Source organism: Sus scrofa, chromosome 15, assembly GCF_000003025.6.
Source record: "Sus scrofa isolate TJ Tabasco breed Duroc chromosome 15, Sscrofa11.1, whole genome shotgun sequence".
Taxonomy (NCBI): domain Eukaryota; kingdom Metazoa; phylum Chordata; class Mammalia; order Artiodactyla; family Suidae; genus Sus; species Sus scrofa.
In genome coordinates, this window is record NC_010457.5 from 104,996,614 (window position 1) to 105,020,621 (window position 24,008).

General features: G+C 36.8%; 1 protein-coding gene across 3 annotated transcripts in view; it reads right to left on the reverse strand.

The window, feature by feature from the left end:
- Positions 1–24,008, reverse strand: part of TRAK2 (trafficking kinesin protein 2) — a 64,794-nt gene that overhangs the window by 5,353 nt on the left and 35,433 nt on the right. For all 3 annotated transcript variants that reach the window (XM_021075699.1, XM_021075698.1, XM_013982331.2), the window contains 12 exons: positions 18,601–18,677; positions 17,404–17,520; positions 16,192–16,401; positions 15,191–15,269; positions 13,631–13,761; positions 13,156–13,230; positions 11,533–11,670; positions 8,952–9,031; positions 8,455–8,652; positions 6,246–6,544; positions 4,184–4,450; positions 1,958–2,063 (listed from right to left, as the gene is read on the reverse strand). In XM_021075699.1, the coding sequence (XP_020931358.1) occupies positions 1,958–2,063; positions 4,184–4,450; positions 6,246–6,544; positions 8,455–8,652; positions 8,952–9,031; positions 11,533–11,670; positions 13,156–13,230; positions 13,631–13,761; positions 15,191–15,269; positions 16,192–16,401; positions 17,404–17,520; positions 18,601–18,677 (1,777 nt within the window). The remainder of the gene's footprint in view (positions 1–1,957; positions 2,064–4,183; positions 4,451–6,245; positions 6,545–8,454; positions 8,653–8,951; positions 9,032–11,532; positions 11,671–13,155; positions 13,231–13,630; positions 13,762–15,190; positions 15,270–16,191; positions 16,402–17,403; positions 17,521–18,600; positions 18,678–24,008) is intronic.

The following is a 24,008-nucleotide window of genomic DNA, read 5'->3' on the forward strand; positions in this document are numbered from 1 at the left end:
AAACATTTTTTTAAACTTTCAATTTTATATGATTGAGAATAAAGTTCTAATCGTTAAATTTCCACTTTCAAGGATGTTAATTCCAAACAACACAAGCATAAGGATATCCACGGAATGAATTTTTCTCAATCTTGACTGAAAGCATGCATTCTGGGGAAATTACAAATAATTAAAAGCTTTGACAGCTATCAGGATCGTTCCTCTCACTTTATGTTTTGTTAAAAAGAAGAAAAAACTAAATAAGCAATCAGGTACTCAAGGAAATGGTAATAGAATGGAGAGGGTATTTCTTTGGCAAATAATTTCCCCTTGAGCAAACATTACCAGCATTTAATAGATAAACTTCCACATTAAAACAAAATATTCAGAATATCTAGATATTAAGATTTTTAAAGACTATGAACAAAATGCAAATTTAGGGTCGATAAGTAAACTTTTTGACTCCTTAGTAAGCTAGTCCAATTAGGAGACTCTAATCTGAGGCGGTCTGTCTCCTGTACTCGCAGTCTCCCTGTCTCTGCTTTGTAGTAGAACTGCCCATCCCTTCCTAGATTATTTAACCACTACCAAACCAAAGGATGTGTGGAGAGTCTCCTCAGGAACCAATTTTATAAAATCTGTTATCGTGCTGACTATTTGAACAAGGTAGAAAAACTGCAGATGTGTCTGTTTATTAGACACTTTATTGAGGTCTTTATAGAAAGCACCCAAATGGCTTACCTAAACAATCAATTTGCTTTTTTGCAGACATTGTGAATCATATCCTTTCCCTCCACACTGGCAGCTAGAAAGTTACGACTCAAGTACATGGCTCCCCTTACTTACCAAATATATAAGATTTTATAGCACAATTTGTACACTAGTTTTATCTATCCATTTTATATCCTTTCTCTTGATTCCTCTCTGCTTCATTTTTCTTCTCTACTTCCAGTTAACATATCTCTGCAATGCTCTACAAATCTCTGAAAACCACCTTAGAGTCTTTTGGGAATTGATGGGATAGAAATTGCGGCAATATTGCTTATTACTCTATTCTGTATAATAAATACTTTGGAATGCCCAGAGGGTTCTGGCTTTGCCCTCAGCTTCTGGGAGGTAATCTGTGCCATATCTCCAAAAGTGCATTTGTTTAGGGTAGAGCCTGGCCATACTAGATCTTGGGGTGGACCTGGCCACACCCAATAGTTGTAAGATGGGGATTGGCCATAATAGAAAGAGCAACCAGGTGATTCAAGGTGGAAGCTTTAGGTCAGTGGACCCAGAGGTGAGTTCAACCATATGGGTCATCAGTCATTCGTGATTACACACTGAAGCCTCAATAAAAAATCCAGACGCTGAGGCTTAGGTGAACTTCCTTGGTTGGCAATACCCTTGTTTACAGTCACACATAGATGCCAGGAAGTAATGAATCTTAAGGATAAAGGAAGCTTCGTGTGAGGAACCTTCCCAGACTCTGTGTTTCTTCCTTTGGCTAATTTTATCCTGTAACTTTTCCCTGCAATAAATAATAACAAAACCACATCAATAGCAGCTTTCAGTGAGTTCTGCGAGTCCTTCTGGAAAATTTACTAAACAAGAGCATGGTTTTGGGAAGTCCCTGAATTTGCAGGTGGGATCAGAAGTGAGGGCAGTCTTGCATGGAAGGCTGGTCCCTCAAGTCTTACAGTTTGACTAACTCTGACGTAGTTCCATCTGGATCACTTACTCACTGTCTGCCCCTGGACCAGCCACCTGAACTTTCTATGCCTCACTTTCTTCATTTAGACACTACATATTTGCTTACCCTGCCTACTTCAGAGAAATAATGATCAAATGAGAATATAACGTGCAAGGATTCTAAAGACAAATTATCACAGAACGCTGATTAAAATTCTGAGGAGACAGTAAATTAAAAAAGAAATTCATGAAAACACAGTTGAGGAAGCTGTAAAGCCTCAAAGTGCCCAGCCCTTCTTACCTGGGAGTAACCTGAGTGATATCAGAGGGGTGTAAGATCCTACAGGTGGTGAAGGTGAATGTCGAGTTTGTGCACGACAGACACTTTCCTGGGTTTGAGGTTGCAACTAAAGTAAAGAGTTTTAGGAAATCAAATACAAAATTGAAAGACTAGGTTAATAATGTAAAACAGTCATCATAATTTATTAATAATATAGCACTTAATCAAATGTCTTTTGTACAAAAATTCCCAAATCTAGAAATGATATAAATATTACATTAGTATCAACTGGTTAGTATACAGCCGAATCCTTCAATAATTTGAAACTGTAATTCAAAAGTATCTAAAATAGCTTAGAAATAAGACAAAAACACAGTCTGAAAAAAATGCATTTTAAAAAACCCCTCAGGCTAAGAGCTAGTCATCAGATATTTCTAGTTAAACTATCTACTCCAGCAGTTCTCCAAGTGTGGTTTGCACCTTGGTGGGAACCTACAGGTCAAAATCACTCTCACAGCCATGTTAAGATGCTATCTGCCTCTTTGACTGGGTTGGCATTTGCACTGCTGGTGCCTTCGCACAAGGCAAGGTGATGGCGCCAAGCTGTACAAGTGGTATTCGCCAATGCCGTCCAATTACAGTAGGAAAAAGACAAAAGCCAGAATCACACAAAAATGTCCCTGATGAAGAAGTAAAACTTATTTATTAAATCTTGTCCTTCGAATCTGTTTACTATTCTGTGTGATGAACAGGAAATAAGCATTAAACACTGCACATACCACGATACAATGGTTTTCTGTGGGAAAAGTACATGTGCAATTAAGTTTTACATTTTCCCCCCTGTAGAACACCATTTTTACCTAAAAGAACAAGTAACACAAAAACTACAATTACTCAGACTTGGATATCTGGCAACATTTTCTTGAAAATGAATGTAGTGAGCCTGACTCTTCAGGAAAATAATTGATGGGATTTGTTGCCAGGGATACAATTTGAGTTTCCAAGTGAAAATTAGTGTTTTGGTAGACTTGTATCCATCACTGAGAGCTTGAAAGTTTTCTTTTCTTTTATCTTTTTAGGGCTGTGACTGCAGCATATGCAAGTTACCAGGCTAGGGGTCGAATTGGAGCTATAGCTTCTAGCCTACACCACAGCCACAGCAATGCCAGATTCAAGCCATATCTGTGACCTACACCACAGCTCACAACAATGCTGGATCCTTAACCCACTGAGTGAGGCCAGGGATCAAACCCACGTCCTATGGATACTAGTCAGATTCATTTCTGCTGAGCCACGATGGGAATTCCTTAAAAGCTTTCTAACATTAAAAGACTTACCCAATGAGAAAGGTGGTAATATTACACAATTTTAATATATCATATAATGAAAAGTGCCAACATTTGGAAGAACTATGTAACTCAGTGAACCAATATTTTCCAAATGACCAATGCATGCCGTTAAAAAATCATGCATGGGTAAAAGACGCATTCAAAGTGTAGGACAGACCAATAGATTTTAATGTGGCAAAGTTGAAAAGTTCACTAATAGGGTTTTAGGTTCACATTGCTACAAACCTTAAAGAAACTATCACTGATGAAGTTTTGGTATAATATCAAAGAATATCCACTAATACCTCAGAGGCTATTAAAATACTTTTTCCTTTTTTAACTACCTATTTGTGTAAGGCTGCATTTTATTCATACTCTTCAATCAAAACAACATACCGTAAAGGACCCAATGTAAAAGTTGATATAAGAATCCAACTATTTTCTATTAAACCATAAACTAGAGACTTGCAAAACCGTAAAAATTTCTCACTACTTAGAAAAATAGAGCTATTTTTCATAAAACATACTTGTGTTAACAAGTAACTATTTTAAAATACTGAGCTAATATTTTTATAATTTTTTAGTTTTGATTTCTAACATGGTATCTATCAACCCACACAGATAAGCTCTCTGGAATTCTCAATGATTTTTAAGAGTGTAAAGAGATCCTGAGTCCAAAGGTTTGTGATCCACTAAGTGAATTGCTCTCTCTTTCTCTCTCTCTCTGCCTGATCTATTTACGCAGGTTAGCTAAAAAGCAGAGGGAATTAGAAGGGCCACTTATGTTATAGATTTCCATTATCTTATATTCAAGATTGAGTAAATTCCAGTAAGATTTAGAGGCAGTCAAGTGACCATACAGCTATGCGGAAAGTCAAGTATTACTGGTATTATAAACTCAACCGAGCCCTCTTCTCACCTGTAACTGGACCACCAGCTGAAGTCACGGGAGGCAGGAAGATTCCTGTTACTGGCTGGGATATTGATGGTTTCTGTTCCACTTGAAGAGGTTGCTGAACCTGAAAAGTGATACCTTCCTCTTCATCTTCTTCTAAATCTGAGAGGTGATAGATGGTATCCTTGGGCAACTGGGTAAAGCCTTTAGTGATGACACCTGGCCGTGGGTCAAGAATGGTTCCTAAATTTGGTTGAGCAAGTTGCTGCCACTGATGCAGAGTTTGTGATCCTGCGTATGCAAGCCAAAAGAGGGGCATGTTTAAAATTGCCTAAAAATATTAAATCTTGAAAGAGAAGCTAAAATTACATGTATATGGAGAACAGTATGGTTAAAAAACTAAATGTAGAACTACCATATGATCCAGCAATCTCACTCCTGGGCATATATCTTGGAGAAAACCATAATTTGAAAAGATAAATGCACCCAAACATTCACTGCAGCACTATTTACAATAACCAAGACATGCAAGCAATCTAAATGTCCATCAACAGAGGAATGGGTTAAGCAGATGTGGTACATATATACAATGGAATATTACTCAACCATAAAAAAGAGCAAAATAATGCCACTTGCAGCAACATGGATGGACCTACAGATTATCATACTAAGTGAACTAAATCAAAGAAAGACAAGTATCATATGATATCACTTATATGTGGAATCTAATAACAAATGATAGAAAAGAACTTATTTACAAAACAGAAATAGACTCACAGACTTCAAAATCAAACTTATGGCTACCAAAGGGGAAACACAGCAGGGAAAAATAAATTAGAAGTTGGGGATTAACAAATAATATACTACTAACTGTTAAATAACAAGGACCCACTATATAGCATAGGGAAATCTACTCAATATTCTATAATAACCTACATGGGAAAAGGATCTGAAAGAGAATGTATATATGTATATGTATAACTGATCCACTTTGCTATAACCCTGAATCTAACACTACATTGTAAGTCAACTGTACTCCAATAAAATTCAAAATAAAATAAAATAAAATCATATGTGTAAAAAAGTAATGATAATAATAAAGCTACTTATTTGGTCTTAGTATTTTGGTAAAATTTGTAAATTAAAGTTCTCTGTGGAAGACTGACAAGACGCTAAAGGTATGAGTAATAATCTATTTCAAAAGTTAACTTCAAAAAGGCAAATTTTACCAAAACATTAAGATGAAATTTTGCGTAATGCAGACCCCTTTTATGATAATAGCAGAGGAGCATCTGATGATTGTCAATATTCCATAAAACAAAGAAATCTATTTAGTTTTTTTTTTTTGTTTGTTTTGGTTTTTAGGGCTGCACCTGCAGCATATGGAAATTTCCAGGCTAGGGGTCAAATCAGAGCTACAGCCGGCCTACACCACATGGGATTTGAGCTGTGTCTGCAAACTACTCCACAGCTTAAGGCAATGCCAGATCCTTAACCCACTGAACAAGGCCAGGGATTGAACCTGCATCCTCGTAGATACTAGTCGGGTTTGTAACCTGCTGAGTCACAGCTCAACTCAATTCAACTCTATTTTGAATTCAAGTTCCATCTTAAACTGAACTGAACTGAAATTAAAAGAACTGAACAATAGAAAAATATAGACACACATATTTCTAAGTAAATGACACTTCTTGGGTAAAGAACTCTTTTTTGAAAAAGTAGAGATGAAGTATTACATTTAGATTATTTTATTCATCTACTACATCAGATTGATTTTACCATGAAAACTGCTGTCAAGGATATTCTTTAGCAAAGGGCAAGACAAGATTACTCCTCCTCCCTCACATTTGTATAAAACCAACATGAGTTGAAGAGAACTGACAGCTGATGGCTTGGAGACTGCAGATCTCCTCATTCCTTTTCCACAAAGTACTGCAGTGCACAGTCACACGGACAGCAAAGATTTAGAGATAAAAAGTATCTTCTGCACACAGGGTTCTTATAATTACAAGAGAAATCTCAATTCTGGGGGAAGGCAGAGCCAATAAACAACATGGCTTAGAAATGGCCTTTACTTATTTATTACCTTCAAGGGGCTTGACAATTTGTAATTTTTCAGGCATAAAACCTCGAAGGCAAGTGGCACTGCTGAGGTCCGTGATCTCCGACTGGTCCGTGCAGAAAGAGGCAAGGCTCTCTGTGGGGGTGCCACAGCCATTAACCCCTTCTTTCTGGTCAGCCAGAACCTGGATCTTCCGCTCCCATTCTTCAGCAAAGAACTGCTTCTCGCTTAAGTAGTTCTGTCGCCGCAGACTCAGACGATGCAGTGCTGTTGCCAAATCGCTCTCTGCAGAGGGTCCTGGTTGATCCACCTTCTGAACATTCCTACAGGAAAATCACATTCACTGACTAGATCTGTGAGAGTCATGAGCACAGCACAGACCTCTCCTTTCCACAATGGGGACTGTTGAAGAGCTTGATCCTAAAAACCTGTATTTTTTTCCCTAGATATGGGGAATACAGAAATAGTAACAACATACTAAAATCTCTAATACTACTATATAACATTTTAATAGATCATTTCAAGTGATTTCAGATAGGCCAAAACATACTTTATTACTACGTTGTGTTTACTAACTTTTCTGTTTCACTTAACTTATGAAACGACAGATAATGACCATCTATAAATTCAGTTTAGACAGTCAAAAAAGTAAATATTACCATATTTCACTGAATCTATAATACCACTGATGGCAAGGGGTATCATTATTTTACTACTCTTAAGAAAGAAAAAAAATGCTACCCATTAAATTATGACATGTCATTAGCTACAAAAATAGAAAATTTTAAATTGGGCCATAGAATTTTCTATGCATATTATAGACATTTAAAAGAAAACAACAAGATTTGTAAATACTGCTTTCTCATAGTTCTGCAATACATTTTTTTTCATTAAATTTTTTTTTTTTTTGGTCTTTTGTCTTTTTTGTTGTTGTTTTGTTGTTGTTGTTGTTGTTGCTATTTCTTGGGCTGCTCCCGCGGCATATGGAGGTTCCCAGGCTAGGGGTTGAATCGGAGCTGTAGCCACCGGCCTATGCCAGAGCCACAGCAACACAGGATCCGAGCCGCATCTGCAACCTACACCACAGCTCACGGCAACGTCGGATCGTTAACCCACTGAGCAAGGGCAGGGACCGAACCCGAAACCTCATGGTTCCTAGTCGGATTCGTTAACCACTGCGCCACGACGGGAACTCCTCATTAAATATTTTAAAAATTGGAGGTATCTTATAATTGATACCAAAAGAAAGAGCAGAAAGCTGAGTTTTAGTTATTCCATGTGTGAATTCAAATAGATCTGTTTGTTAGATCTTTTCTTAAGGTAACTGTGAACAATGAGGTAGTATTGACACATAATACTACTGTGGGTACAGAATCTACCTGTACAGAGCAGGCAATGCAACTGAAAACTCAGGGTGATGGACTTCTGCGTTAGGAAACTGTCTCTCAGGTGCCAAACATCTAATTTTCAAAAACATTCAGCTGACTTTCTAGTACTTTTCTCTAATTTCTAGTTGTATGTAAGTCAATGAACTGAACTAATGAAAAAAAGAAAGAAAATCCAAATTTAAGCAAGTAGGAATTGAAAAGCAATCTACTTTTCCTCAGTAGGTATTCAAGATTATTGTTTATTCTACAGGCACCAAAGGAGCTGAGATTATGAGCATGGGTTATGAGAAAGTGTTACCTAATGCTATGCATAACTGCCAATGACCAAACAGATTCAAGCAAATTTGATTTTGAACATGAAGCTTTAGATTCAAATTTTGCCAAGCCAAAGAAGAAAGTAGTAAAGAATTTTATAGTTCAGTGCAAACTCCATTTTGAATATACTTAATTAAACTTAACCTTTTTGGGAGTTCCTGTCGAGGCTCAGAGGAAACCAATCTGATTAGCATCCATGAGGATGCAGGTTCTATCCCTGGCCTCGCTCAGTGGTTAAGGATCCAGCGTTGCCATGAGCTATGGTGCAGGTCACAGATGTGGCTCATATCCTGCATTGCTGTGGCCGTGGTATATAGGCCAGCAGCTACAGCTCCGATTGGACCCCTAGCCTGGGAACCGCCATATGCCGTGGGTACGGCTCTAAAAAAATAAAAAATAAAAAAATAAACTTAGTCTTTTCATTACAAGTAATGATAGAGGGAATCATTATTAAATGAAAACTGACATTCCAGAACCTCCTTGGGGCAGCACAAACTCCTTGGGGAGTTTGTGTAAATCTAGTTTCTTACCCTGGGTCCTCCTCCAAGTTGCTCCCTTGGATCGTTTTGTTCTCTGTTTGTTGTAAACCAGACTCAAAAGGTTTTGCTGTCATGATGACACTTGAACGGTTGGAGCCTGGAATGGGCAGCAGGGCCGGGAATGGGACAGAGCGGCCCCGTGTGTCATTGGCAACTTTGACAGTATCAAACACCCGCTTCTGTTGGACTCTGTCAAAAAAGAAGTGTTCATTACTGCCACTGCCTGCCACTGGAGTGCTCTAGAAAAGAGACATGTAAGTTCATTAAAACTAAAGCCATCCTGACTAGTCTCTGAAACTTAGGAGAAATTATTAAAAAATAAATTTTGGGATAAGAGAATGTTCTCACAAATGTGAGCATTATGAGGAAAAAACTAAACTGTAAGCAGATTTACTACTGAATCTCATAATACCGATCACTTTGGATTGTGACTTCTTTATCATTTCCATCCTGGTGGCTGAGTAACAACACATGTGACTGGTACTCACTTTTGCTTGAAGAGAGAAGATTCCTCATCCAAACTTAACTTCTTCCGCATGGTCCCCTCAATCTCAGCTGCCAGAGATTCCTAGGAAAAAGAGCTTGAGCTTATTACTACAGTGATTACCTAAGAAGCCTGTTAGGAGAAATAAATTGTCTTTAACTTAAGTAACAGAGTTTCCAGAATCCAATACTTTTGGTGTTATAATAAAAGAAAATACAAGAAAATAGTCAGGCTGAAATACAGGGGGAAAAAGAGACATTCTGGAAATGAAACTTTTAAACAAGGAACCAACTACTTTTCCATGATATATTTTTACAGGAAAACAGTGGGAAAAACCAATTATGATAAATAAAAATATTACATATGCAGACACACAAAAAGAAAAGGTTTGAAGGCTATAAATCAAGATGTTAAAAGTAGTCCTGTGGAGGTCAGGATTTGATGGTATTTAACTATTTTTTTTTACATATCTGTAATTTCTAACTTTTCTATAATAACCACATAACTTTTTTTTTTTGGTAAAAATTTTATACTATAAAAAGAAAATTAGGCAAGCTCCCCCTTTCCCTGGCCAGGAATGAAGATTCAACAGCATGGGTGGTATGCTCAGTGGGGCTGAACTGAAATTGCTGGAACTGGGGGTGCTTGTATGAACTCATGATTTTTAAATAGACACTATGTAAACATGGATATGAATGGAAAGATAGAGATGTGTTCATGTGGGTGTGTATGAACATAAACATACTTGTCAGTTTTAGAGGGCCTGAAAGCAATGAGACTCTGGTGGCAATGGATAGCTAGCACCCAGATTTTGGATTCTAAATATCATTCCTCATTAAAAATAACCAGAGTGGCTTGGAGAAATGAATGATCCCAGGACTGGGCCAGGGAAAGGACAAGATGAGCTTGAAGGAGATTCCCCTGGCCATATCTGGGAAAATTTAAGTATCAAAATAAAAAACAGTAATAATGGATTATAATCCATTGATTAAACTGTGACTCCATAAGTCTATACTGACATAACTTGAAGAACAAAAGAATAAATAAATGAAACAAAAAAGTTCTAACTTACAAAAGGATGCCAATCAATAAACATTGAAAAAATAATGGAATTAGAAAATCACCATTTGGCAATCATCATTGTAGTAACTAAGGCAGATATAAAGCATCAATGGGTATTAAAACTAGTGGGTAAAGTTTGATGAGGAACAGAATATTTAAACAATCTTGAAGTATCACCTCATGAAAATAGTAATTTTGATCACTTGGTTAAGGTTGCAAAGCTAATTAGTAACACTAATTCAATTAACCATTAATTAACAAAGATTAACTTGCCAGTGGAAAAAAACTGGCAGATACTACATTATTAAGCAAGAGAGCAAAGTTAATTAACACCATCAATAATGGGATAAATAGACAATGTGTGCCTCCCAATGCAATGTACTGAGAAGAGCACGGCATTATTTCTGCTAAAAATGCATTGCTTGAATTTAACTGTGGGGAAACAATGGACAAACCCAAATTGAGGACATTCTGCAAAGGTCATAAAAGACAAAGCAAAGACAGAACTGTCCCAGACTAAAACAACCAAATGCAATGCATCCTTCAAAAGATATTGATGAGACAATTGGCAAAATTTAAGTGGACTCTGTGGATGAGATAGTGATCAAATCGTAGCAATGTCAATATCCTAAAGTTGATGGTTGTTATGTGGTTATATAGGAGGGTGTCTCTCTTTTTAATAAATACACACTAAAGTATTAAGGGGTAATAGAGTTATCTGTAACTTTCTGTTAAATGGTCCAGAAAAAATAAAGAGAACAATATGGCAAATGTAGTAAAATGTTAAAATTGAGGAGTCTAGGTGAAGGACAATAGGAGAGTTTTTTGCACTACAGTTGGAATGATATTCTAAGTTTAAAATTATTTCAAAATAAAAAGTTAAAAAACAAAAATTCTGCCCCAATATTCTTTACAAAATCTACTAAAATTTATAGTCTTTTACAAAATTTCACAGGATTGCACATAAGTGAGAACTTGATTATTAAAATAATTCTGAACCAACATGACAAATTCTGGTATAAACTTAGAAGTTTTCATTAATTTCTTTAATTCAATACATAAATATTGTTTATTGATGAATTAAATAAACATGATTCCTGCACACGTGCGGCTTATACTCTAACTGAAGTTAAATTTACCAAGAAACTCAAGATCTGTTAAAAGAAGTTTGAGATGTTCAGAATACTATTTGAGTAAGTGGTATGTGGTGGGACTAGGGTAAGGATGACTCAAGATTAACAAGCTCTATGGTACACAGACCTAAACCTAATTTCCTTAGGGTTCATCTCACATACTACAACAGATATGGAAAGTCATATGTTAGAAGGAAGGCTACAATAAATATGAGTATTAAGGGTAGACACAGATATGCAAACAAAGGCCTAAACTGAATTCCATCAACAAGGACAAACCATGTAATCTCTTCTCAAATGTGCTACATCATTAGAAATTGTTTTACTTTCAGAACCATCCAATCTTAAACAAGTTTCCTTAAGCATGTAACATCTTTTCCAATTCCTTACCCCAGAAAAAACTCCACATGACTGGGAGAAGTAGAGATGAGCGGCAGGGCTAGATCTACTCCGAAGTTCCTTTATTTCTTCTTGGGACTCATGTAACATCCCTAGACACTCCATATTCCTGTCTTGTAACTCATGTAGCTGAAAGAAGGATGGCAATCAGTAAACCTTATCATAGTCTCAAAATGACAATGGGGAAAAAACCTATTGAGATGTGTTTTATTTTTATCAGAGGACTAACTTTATGAATATAAATTTAATACAAAGACTCTGAAACAAACTAAGCAAGAAAGGTATATATATTTCAAGCTGCCAGAATAGGGGGTATCTTGGCCAGATTATATATAAGCATGATTTCCTAAAAATCTGAAATGTACCTGAGACAACTGTACTGTCAATTCAACATTTAATGCTTCTTATCCTGCAAAAAACCCCTTATATAAGAAGTATAACAGCCATGGTCAAGTTAGTTTAGCATAATATTATACGTGCATATTTTTAAACATCACTCTTAAGTTTATAAATGACAAAATCAAGTCAATAAGGTATTGTATAAGATGTCAGGGTGCTCAATCGTCCTGAACACTTCTCCCTTGTTTCAGAATCTTCTTTGTTGTAGATACACAAGCATGTTAAAAGAATACATAATTTTCAGAGTACATTTTTTTTTTTTTTTTTGTCTTTTGTCTTTTTTGTTGTTGTTGTTGTTGTTGTTGTTATCATCTCTTGGGCCGCTTCCGCGGCATATGGAGGTTCCCAGGCTAGGGGTTGAATAGGAGCTGTACCACTGGCCTACGCCAGAGCCACAGCAACACGGGATCCGAGCCGCGTCTGCAACCTACACCACAGCTCACGGCAACGCCGGATCGTTAACCCACTGAGCAAGGCCAGGGACCGAACCCGCGACCTCATGGTTCCTAGTCGGATTCGTTAACCACTGCGCCACGACGGGAACTCCAGAGTACATTTTAACTTCAAAAATTTCTTCAAGTGTGCTATATGGACTGGATGATCAGAACCACTAGCGCTAGGGGTGCTTATTAAAAATGCAGATTATGTTATTTTAAAAACTATTGGGGAGTTCCCGTCGTGGCTTGGTGGTTGGCGAATCCGACTGGGAACCATGGGGTTTCAGGTTAGATCCCTGGCCTTGCTCAGTGGGTTGGGGATCTGGTGTTGCCGTGAGCTGTGGCGTGGGTCACAGATGCGGCTCGGATCCTGCGTTGCTGTGGCTCTGGTGTAGGCCGGTGGCTGCGGCTCCGGTTCGACCCCTAGCCTGGGAACCTCCATGTGCCACGGGAGTGGCCCAAGAAATGGCAAAAAGACAAAAAAACAAACAAACAAAAAAAACTATTGGGTTAGTTAATGTAGACTGGTAAAAGGTCACATATTCCTAAAGAAACTTATAAAAGTCAAGGTTTCTCTATTAATCATGAAGGATGTCATGTTATTGGTTTTAGAGACAGAATTTTTCAAAAGTTTTACTTCTTAGATCTCATTATTTCATTTTAATCTTTTGTTGTTGTTTTAAATCTGGTAATCACCTTTAATCATTCTTATTCACAAAGAAGAAACTATTCATTCCTCTCCTCCCATATTACATAAAATAAAGGAAGATTTTATTACCTCCATTGTTAGCTGTCTTTGAGCATCTTTGGAAGCTTGGAGGTGAAGTCTCAGTTCTTCCTTCTCAATCACATGCTAACAACACATTAAAAGAGACACGTGAAGCCTTCCCATATAAAATACAGGTTGCTCTCTCTCTTTTTAAAACTTCTTAAGAGTGTCTTTTAGGGATACAGTCTAGAGGACTACCAAAGGCTAACTTTTCAAAAGCCATATCCATCAGGGTGTTCAGACGACAACGAGCATAAGTCGGTAATTCACATCACACTTTCTGAGGAAAATATAATTCCATTTTACGGAAAGAAATAGTGATTTGAAGGTAGTTATTCATGATATTTCATGACAGAAGTCTAAAACAGCAACGAGACTAAAGCACTGTAAAGGGCATCAACCATGTTTACTGTATCTGGCACTCGGCACAATGCCCAGTACGAGGGCAGTGCTTAGCAAACATCTCTTGAACAAATGGACCTACTTCTTTAAGTTTGTGCTGAAGATCTACAATCTGAGACAAGAGAGAGGAGATCTCTTCTTGGTAGCGAATCAGTTCATCACTCTTTCCAGATAATTCTTCAGTCATTCTGGACATCTGAGCATTTGTTTCACCTTGAAAACAAAATAAAACACGTAAAAATTAATGTAAATATGGGTAGAGGTTGGCAAACTGTGGCCTGTGGGGCAAATCCTATTTTGTAACAAGCACTGGACTATCATGAATTGATTTTTCTTTAAAATACATTTAAAATAATAAATTTCAATAACTCAACAGAGAAAATTAAAGGTTCTTCTGAAACAAGTTCATGTAGGAATTTAATAGGAGGCAATGAAGCGAAAGAGAGGACCTGTAAAGACAAGGAAGCTAAAGATTTTGCCTCAATCTTTTTCTTTATGAAAGACAAGAAGGCTGCAAAGACAGAGGTGAATTATTTATCTTTGCAAGTGCCAAGGCATTTTTGTCTATGAGAAAGCTTCAGGGATAAAAGTAAGATACCCAAAGCAATGAAAATCAAACTTAACAAACCTAACAAGGAATATTTCCAGAATGGAAGAGTCACAATCTGTTAAAGCTACTGAGATGCTTCTGTAGGAGAGAGACTTCCTTGGATACCCAGCAAACTGAGGAAGGCCTCTAAAGCAATTCTTACAGCCTAGCATTCTTGAATGTTTTATAATTCACTGGGGGAAATAAATCTTCATTTCATATAAAAACTCTAGCATCTAAACACAAGTGGCAAAACTATTTCTCAGTGTTCCATCAAATTGATGGAAACCCTGTAACATTTCAAAGGACAGCAAGAAGGAGGCAGGAGACTGGGATCTAAGCTCTTGGGAAAGTCATTTTTCTTGTTTTGTTTTGTTTTTTAAAGTGTAAAATGTGGGTAATGATAGCGCTGAGAGAGAAGACTCAATTTACATTCCTTCTGGTTCTCTAATATTCTGCAGAAGGTACTACATTCTGAGGCCTACAGTCCAAATGATTTGATATGATGTTATCATATCTTCTTTTCCAACATAAGAGGCTATTTATAGAGAGATTAATGTTTTTTCTCTAGTAAAGCTAATCTTTTCCCAACTGATTTATTTTTTTGAATTATTTTAGTCAACAACATATGAACCCAAAACATTCTTTTATAGACGCAGAGCTGGCATTTAATACTGACTGAATGTTATACTTTATGCCACCGTTTAAGCCTTAGCTTTGCTACTAATCAATTTCCTGACTTTGCAAACCATATTCTCTGTAGGATTATTTCCTCATCAACAAAATAATACCTTTGGTTCCTTTCATTCTAAAATGCTGTAATGGATAGAAATAAAGGTCTTTATTTAATGATGATGACAATTTGAAACAAAGATATTTCTTAAAAGTACATATGGTACTTTAGAGTTGTGGACTCAATGTGATATTCCAAGATTTTCAGTTAATTATTTAAAATTGTTCTGGAGATGCTTCTCCTGAAACTAAAGATCGAATTTCTGAGTTAGTAATATCCTACCAAAGAATTGTCCAAAGGCTGTAACACAGAATACTTACGAAGTTCTTTAACACAATCACTGACAAGCTGCTGTTCCTTTTCTTCATAGGTAATAGTTTCTGTCTTTATGTGACACGCCTTCAAGAAAAAAAAATCAGTATGTGATAATATCTTCTAATGACTTTATAGTATTAGCTAAAAATACCTTTAATACTCACTTGAAGATAAAAGTTCATCATTTACAAAGGAAAAAAAATTAAAGCTTTATCATAAAATAAGGATATGGAAAAGGGCATGACAAACGTCTTGCCCTTATTCCCCTCAGGGCCTTTGTACATGCCTGCTCTTCCCCACCCTAAACCCCTCCCCTCCACCACACAGCTGTGATTGGCTAATCCTTAACCTCAACTCAAATGTCACTTCTTTTTTCTTTTCTTTTTCTTTTTAAGGCAGCATCAACGTCATATGGAAGTTTCCAGGCCAGGGGTAGAATTGGAGCTGCAGCTGCAGGCCCACACCACAGGCTCAGCAACACGGGATCCAAGTTGCATCTGCGACCTATGCTGCAGCTTGTGGCAATGCAGAATCCTTAACTCACTGAGCGAGGCCAGGGATTAAACCCACATCTTCATGGATACTAACTGGGTTCTTAACCAGCCGAACCACAACGGGAACTCCCTCATTTTTTTTTTTTAAATGTCACTTACTTAAGTAGGACTTCTTTGATCTGCTTCCCCAGCTGCCATTATATAGGTTCATGAAACACTGTAATTTTCCAATATAGTTCTTAGTTGTAATTATTTAGTTATTTGTATAAACTCCATAAGATATATATTTTATGCTGTGGATTTCTCTATTGCACCTGTCAGTTTGCTACTATCCACTTTTCAGTGGGACCTAAGAAACAATGGAAGGCAAACACCTGTGCCCTAGCTGCCACTTCCCTAACTGGAATATTAATAGAAAATCCTTAGTTATACCATATTTCACCATAATACTACCTGGACCTAAACCTCATAGCCTTTAAGGTAAAGGAGAGTGGGAATTAAGTTGACTGTACTTTGGATCGAAGAACCATATTCTCTTCTTCCAGTTCTTTGAGCTTTTCTTGCAGCATGTCCAACTGCAGCAAACCTTGAGATAAGCTAAAGGACTCATTGAACCGGAGAGGTGTAGAACAGCTGGAATCAGTTTCACTCTCCTCTGAAGCAATGGAGACAATTCGCAGTAACTCATCTTTCTTGGACAGCTCATGCTGCAGTTGATTAACCTGGACATCAAAAGGACTTGGTTTACAAGACAGTCTTTACTTTGCATTGTTTACAAGTAATACAGCTTCTAATTCATGGACCAACTGTTTCTTGCCATAAAACAAAATCATAAAGTCAAGCTGCTAGATTTTACTGACTAAAGTAATAGCGGCTAAAAAGAGAATAACAAAACTGAGATACTGCCTAAGCTATAATTTTAGAGTATTAACTCAACAAATACAGCTTTTCTTATACTGGGTGAAAAGAAAGGCCAATTTCCATATTCCAGGTAATAGGCCTTTAGGAGGAAAATTGCACATAAGATAATGATATATTCACAGTATAAAACAAAACTGAAGAAACTTGAAAGTATCAGAACAGAGCCTTACTTCAAATTGTTAAAACTTATGTTTTTAAGCCCAACTTTCGTTGTAGGAATAAGTACTTTCAATGCAAAGGCTTGAATGTTATTAAATATGATGCATTTATAAAACATACATGAAACCAGATAATAACAAATTGTAAAAAAATTGAAATGTAACCATTCGAGTTAATAACTAAATTAGTTCTCACTGAAAATATTTATTGCTATGGAATAAATATATTTTTAAAAATAGCTTTTCCTTTTCTTTTTTTCCTTTTGTTTGGGATTTTGAATAAAGATAATTCCTTTGGGTATTTATTATTTGGGGATATATTTTTTAAAAATAAATTTAAGATAAGATCACACACAGAGTTTACACAGGGGTAAGGCTAACGTGTTAGAATCTAAGCAGGATGCCACAAGACCTGTAGGCACTGAATATAGGCTTTTATATGGACTAGGGTAGAGCCACACAAGTACTCTTCTGTACAAAAATGTCTCATTTCTCTACTGGTTAGTTCAACGGGTACCAACAATTGACATGTGCTAGTGTTATTTATCTACCTATTGTCATCACTTAAGGACACCCAGGAAAATAAATTCTACACTGCTCAAAACCTAATTGTTTCATGTTGCAAATACCTGATCCAAGACTTACTTGATCAAAAGCTTGTCCCAATTGCTCCTCCAGGGCTTCATTCTGCTCAGACAAGACATGGTTCCGCTTTAAGAGAGCTTGTCCAATCCGAGCAGCTAGCTCCAGATCACGATCCCTCTGTTAAAATACGAAATACATCTTTTCTTTGAGTACAAACAAAATTAAATGGTAGTTTAGAAATTCTGCAGTCAGTTTTGCTAAACTCAAAAGCAATGTCCTAGAAAGCAACAAGAACCACTTTAATGCCCAGATGTACAAACGGATACAGGGCCTGACACACAATGTTTAATATGTGTTAGTCAAATGAATGACTGCCATAGTTATAAATGCAAGAGAGCATTTCTTTTCTTGATATCAAGTAAGATTTATTGATTGCCCTGTTAATTAGGATCCAGCAATGCAACCTTTAAACTTATGACTTTAAGGACTTAGAAAATCAATACAGTTTTAAAAAATGAGGACAGGGCCTGATGCACAGTAAAAGTCAATAAATATTTGTTGAGGCATAGTAATGATACAATAGGCATGTTGAAAGCAGTTCCAATTAGGGCAAAGCTTACACACATTCAGAGTCAGAGGCTTAGAGGAAAGCATAATCGAGAGCCCTATTGTAAAATGATGTAAGAATCATAATATGAAATAAACTAGGAGATATAATGGACTAGAAGTTTTGAGGTTACAGCGTTCTTGGAATAGAGAGAAAAGGGAAGCTGAAGAAGTTGGTGGTAATGATGCAAGAAAGCCTACAGAAAAGTCAAGCAAGGCAAGAGTTACTCTTTCGGGGTAGATGGTTACACTTAGCAAGAGCACAGAGGTCTCATCTACATGGTGGTGGTGAGGATTATATTCTGTAGGATGGAAACTGTCCATTGGTGTTGATGTGCAATGAAGCTGCTTCTTGAATGGGCAGCTGTTTCGGGGTTAGTGACAGCAAGGATTAAAAAAAAAAAATTTTTTTTTAAAGATGGCTTTCCTAGGACAGAGAAACCAGCCATCGCCATTATAACACAATTACAAAAAATTAAGCCCTCTACTATTTCACAACAAAAAACTTCAGGAACCATTCTACTTTGGAATGCCAGTTGGCATGCTAGAAAAAAAGACATCATCGTTGTTCACTGGTGTACACATTTGATAGATTCTATATGATCTTTAAGTTTTAGTTTTTTGTATGAGAAAAGAAAAAGAGATTCCTACCTCTGCCAGGAGATGTGTAACCATGTCGATGTCATTGTAGGTCTTGGTCATCTGCTCCACCCTGTCTGTGCCTAGAACTAAGATGGTGAAAAACGACTATTGATAGGATATAGAAGTAACACAGTTTAAAATATTTATAGAGAATTGAAAGATTAAAAACAACAAATAACTCAGGCTTTTACAAAAAGCCGTTCAGAATAAAAACATAGGTGAAATAAAGAAAAGAGAAAGAAATATTTCATGGGTTAGATACTCAGGAACTAGACCACTTACTACAAAGTGTACATCATACAGTGAAGTGAGACAGTATCAAATGATCACAAGGCAGTCGCTTCCTTCCCATCTCTGCCGGTAAGATTGGGACTTTGCCACCCTCGCTCACACTACAGAATGTGGGTCTGGAGAATGAACTGCATTGTTTTATATCCTAATCTAAATTAAAGTTATTGAGGGCGGAGTTCATGAGGAGTTATGTATAAAGGAATTTAATTAGAATTCTTTAGTGATTATCTTAAAGACCTAAGATCACCTATAAAGTGTTATCAATAAACAAAGAATAGGACCTTGTAGGACTTTTTGTAGTTCTGTTATGAACCCCTTTTTAGTAGAATTAAAAACCCCTTTTCTTTTTTTAAAAAATGACCTTATTTTTATTTTATTTTTTTCTTTTACAGCCACACCTGCAGCACATAGAAGTTCCTGGGGTCAGGGGCTGAATCGCAGCTGTAGCTCCCAGCCTACGCCACAGCCACAGTAATGCCGAATCTAAGCCGCATCTGTGACCCATAGCTTGCGGCAATGCTGGATACTTAACCCACTGAGTGAGGCCAGTGATTGAACCCAAGTCCTCACTGACACTATGTGGGGTTCTTAACCTGCTGAGCCTCAACAGGAACTCCCCTAACCCCTCTTCTTTATGATGATCTTCATCAAATGTAGGCCTTTGCTATAAAAAAACAATAACAACTATACACTATACTATTATCTGTACAACCCAAACCCATTATTTCTGGCACTCTATAATTCAGGAACTGCACTTGAATAATTTAGCTCCAAAGAACAGGACCAATATGACTCTAATAATTCCATAGCCACAATAAGCAATAGCTTTTTAAACTAATGAAGCATAATAATAGAGGGATCCTTTGACTTTCATTACATGAAATTGACTTGTGTTTGACTCAGATTGATTTTATATTAGTTTGTTATGAAGTTTGAAAAATTAGAGGTTTGAGGCAGAAAAGCTGAATTCACCTATTTGAGTGAGCTTGAACAAGCCACTTACCCCTTCTGAGATTCAGATTCCATATTTATAATATGGAGGTGATAAAGCTTATCTCACAAGGTCATCAGGAGGTTCAACTATGATAATTTACTAAGCAGTATTCAGTAAACAGCTAAGTATCATATAACTATACTCTTTAAACCCAACTGGCATGTATGAAACAGCCCCAATTTAAAATTCTCTGTAGATAATGCACGGAATTGGCAGCAGATACTATGATTTAAGTCATTTGTAGTTCCTTAGTCCCACCTTAACACTTGAGATTGCTCAAAAGACATCGTTTAGATAGGTCTTACTTTAATCTGAACTTTTAATTTTTCTTCCTAGCATCACTGCTTAAAATGAAATTGGAAATTACCCTGAGCTTAATTATTAATAATACTCTAAGTTAAAAGTAAAACAAAGAGCAGATTGATAGTATTAGGGGATAGCTAAAAAAGTTTTAAACTGAAAATAAGAAAACAAAACAAAACAAACATCTATAAAGAAATATTTTGGAGTTCCTGTCGTGGCGCAGTGGTTAATGAATCCGACTAGGAACCATGAGGTTGCGGGTTCAGTCCCTGCCCTTGCTCAGTGGGTTAACGATCCGGCGTTGCCGTGAGCTGTGGTGTAGGTTGCAGACGTGGCTCAGATCCCACGTTGCTGTGGCTCTGGCACAGGCCGGAGGCTACAGCTCCGATTTGACTCCTAGCCTGGGAACCTCCATATGCCACGGGAGTGGCCCAAGAAACAGCAAAAAGACCAAAAAAAAAAAAAAAAAAAGAAATATTTTTACTTCAAAAGAATTTGTATTTACAAGCAGAGAAACCAGCTCTATAATTTAACCACAGGGATAAGGGAAATAGGCTTTTGGGCCTAAGGAATCTTCACAATTTAACTTGATAGCATAGCAGGAACAAAGGATTAAAAATTAAGGCAGATACTAACACTGCGTGTTGTCTTCTACTTCAAGCCTTAATAATAAGATGAACGCAAAAACCCAAATTGATATATCCGTGCTCTAAACTACAGAAAACTAGCCAATGGTTGCAAAAACAAATGCAACACAGAGCAGTGGGTCTCAATTCCAGATTCAAATTTAATTCATTTGGAGGCGCTCCAAGGCACAGGTAGTAAGTAAAATATGCCTAGATGTGTGATGTAAAGCTGGGGATGAAATCCACTGATTCAGGGTTAGCACTCAAAACAAGAACCAGGAATCTTGGGGACTCAGTTAAAAACTGTTTTTACACAACTAATTTAAAGGACGTGGCTTATATTACACGACTGACAAGAGCTGAAGATGAAGTGACAAATTTAATTTGTAGTGAAACCAGTAAATTTAGGATAATTAAAAGCTGTGACGTACAAGTCATACATGATGAAAGAGGAACAGAAAATGAAGGACACAGTAATACAGAAAAGAAATGTTTAGAATAAAATATGTTTTAGTGAGGAGAAACTAAAACATATTTCCTATAAATGTTTGCCATCTGTCATAGCCTGACAATTTAAATCTGAACCTTAAGAAGTTATCTAGTTCAATGACCTCATTTTCTTATATGAGGACTCTTGACTGAAAGGAATTATGTGACATGTCCAAGAGGGCGAGGCAAGCTATTAGTGGGAAAGCCAAAATAATAACAAGGTGATAACAACTCTCATCTCACAAGGTCATAAGAAAAAACTTGGCTCTTTGTACCATGTTGCTGTTTCTGCCACAGTGCCACCAAGATTAAAAGGCTTTCATCTGATGAAATATGAAATATTAGTGTTTATCTGTGGGCACAAGTTATAAAATAGAGGTCTCAATTCTGTCTGTAAGCCAGGCCACAGCAGTGACAAGCACTGGAATCCTAACCACTAGACCACGAGGGAACTCTCTCAATTTTGTTTTTAAAGGGTAAGTCTGTCTGTCTGTCTGTCTGTCTATTTATCTCTACACCCAGAGAGGTTGGAAGACTAGACATCAAATGTTAATAGAGATTATCTCTGGGTAGAGATTATGATTGATCTGTTTTTCTCTTTTCAGTTTTTTTCTAATTTTCCATGAAGAACAAATGTTCTCTGTAATAAAAAAAAATAGCTCTTGTTAAAAGGTTTCGAAATGGAAAAAAATGAATTTTCAAATGCTTAAATATTTTTTTATGGCAAAGAAGTTAGATAATACAACCAGAATTCTCCAATTCTTATGTTTTATGTCAAACAGTCATACCAAGCCCCAAAGGCAGGGCCACCTCAATTGTACAGAGTTGCTCAGTTGATGCCAGTCAGTCACAAAGCACATAGGAACACAAAGGACTCCTTTTTGCAGCCTAATCAGTTCTGTCTTCTCTTCTTTAACACAATACCTCTGATAAAGATAGGCTGCTTGGGATGATTCCAAAAGCACTCCGGGCAAAACTCTTAAGTGTTCTCTTGGCATTTAGGCATTGTGATTAAATGCTCTCAAAGCAGATAGTCACTGTAACCCTGGAACCGAGTATGCAGACCAAGCATTCTGACTTTATTATAATTAATCCTATCAAATCCTATTTTCTCTTTAGTTCACAGAGGTTAAAATAAAAATATGTTACATGGTACAGAAATTAGCAGTGCTCCTTGTTTGTTTCCAAATATGAACTTTCTACCTCTGCAAAAAAATTATACTTCAGGGAGAGGATAAACATTTTTTTAATGGAATAATTTTGGTTTCTGAAGCTTCTTAATTAATGCTCAACATTTTTTGTTTAATATTTGGAGAATCTAATGTTTCTGACAAAATATGGAGGGAGGGAATACACACACGCATTTCGCTAATTCTTACTTTATAACTGCGTATTTTCACATTTATCATTCCCCAATCATTTTCAGGATGGAAAATGCCAATGTTAATCCATTTTGATACCCCTGTCATAGAGGATGGTGCTTGAACAGTTCTCTCAAACATCTTTTTCAACCTCCAGAGTTTTTATCACAATTATCTAATTTTAAAGACTCCTGGAGTTTCTGCTGTGGTGCAATGGGATCAGTGGCATCTTGAAAACACTGCTACGCAGGTTTGATCCCCGGCCCAGCACAATGGGTCAAGGATCACTGCGGCTCAGATGTGATCCCTGACTTGGGAACTTCATATATTGTGGGGTGGCCAAAAAAGAAAAAAAAAATAAAGATCCCTAATTTTTCATCACTCTCCAATCCTCCCACAACAAAGAACAAAAACAAAACAATGAAAACCAAAAATGAAACACAAACACTGCCCAGATGGCAGAGTAAAAGCTGCAATAGCTCCTGGTAACTAGTGATAACTACAGATACGTCTTGAGGTTTTTACCCCAAAGAAGTGGTTCTTGCTGCTATGATAAAGAGAACATTTCTGCAATATAAAAAACTGCCTTCAAAAGAACTGAGACAGAACAAAAAGAAGGCTGATGATATATATCATCTAGGACAACTTTTCTCACTAGGTTGCAGGGAAGAATTAAGATAATGATTTCAGTGACAATCTGCTCAGTTCTCCCATGAATAATACCTAACTAGTACATGATACATATGTAATAAGGTAATCCATTCTACGATAGATGTCTTAGGGTATATGACTTAATTCCTTTGTGGAACTGGTTGAGAGGAATTATAAATCTGCTAACTTCTACAGCTTGACTTATGGTTAATGCTTCCTGAACATTATCTGATGTATTTCCTTTCCTGCCTGAATAGGTTAATGATTTTTGAAGGCAGAGCTTGAGGAAAAGTATAGCTACCAATCAGAAGTAATAATTTCTACAACTGTATTTCTCTGAAAAATTCTCCATAATTCCTTAAATTCTCCAATTAATGTCACTGTGAAATGGCCATATGGCTTTGGTGACAATGCTTTAGATGACTGGTTCTCAAATCTGATTGTGCATCAGTACCATCAGGAGGACTTGTTAAAACACAGACAGGAAAAAAGTTTCTGAATCTGTAGATCTGGGGTGGGGGCACAAGGATCTGCATTTCTAACAAGTAGCAAGTGAAGCTGATGCCTTAAATACAACTTATATAAGCAAGCATCCCCCTCCCTTTTCTTATGTATTAGGAAGTGGTACAGGAGATCCTTATTCCCAAATAAAAAATACCCTGAAAAGTAGATCACATTTTTATTTTTAGCCTTTGCATGAAC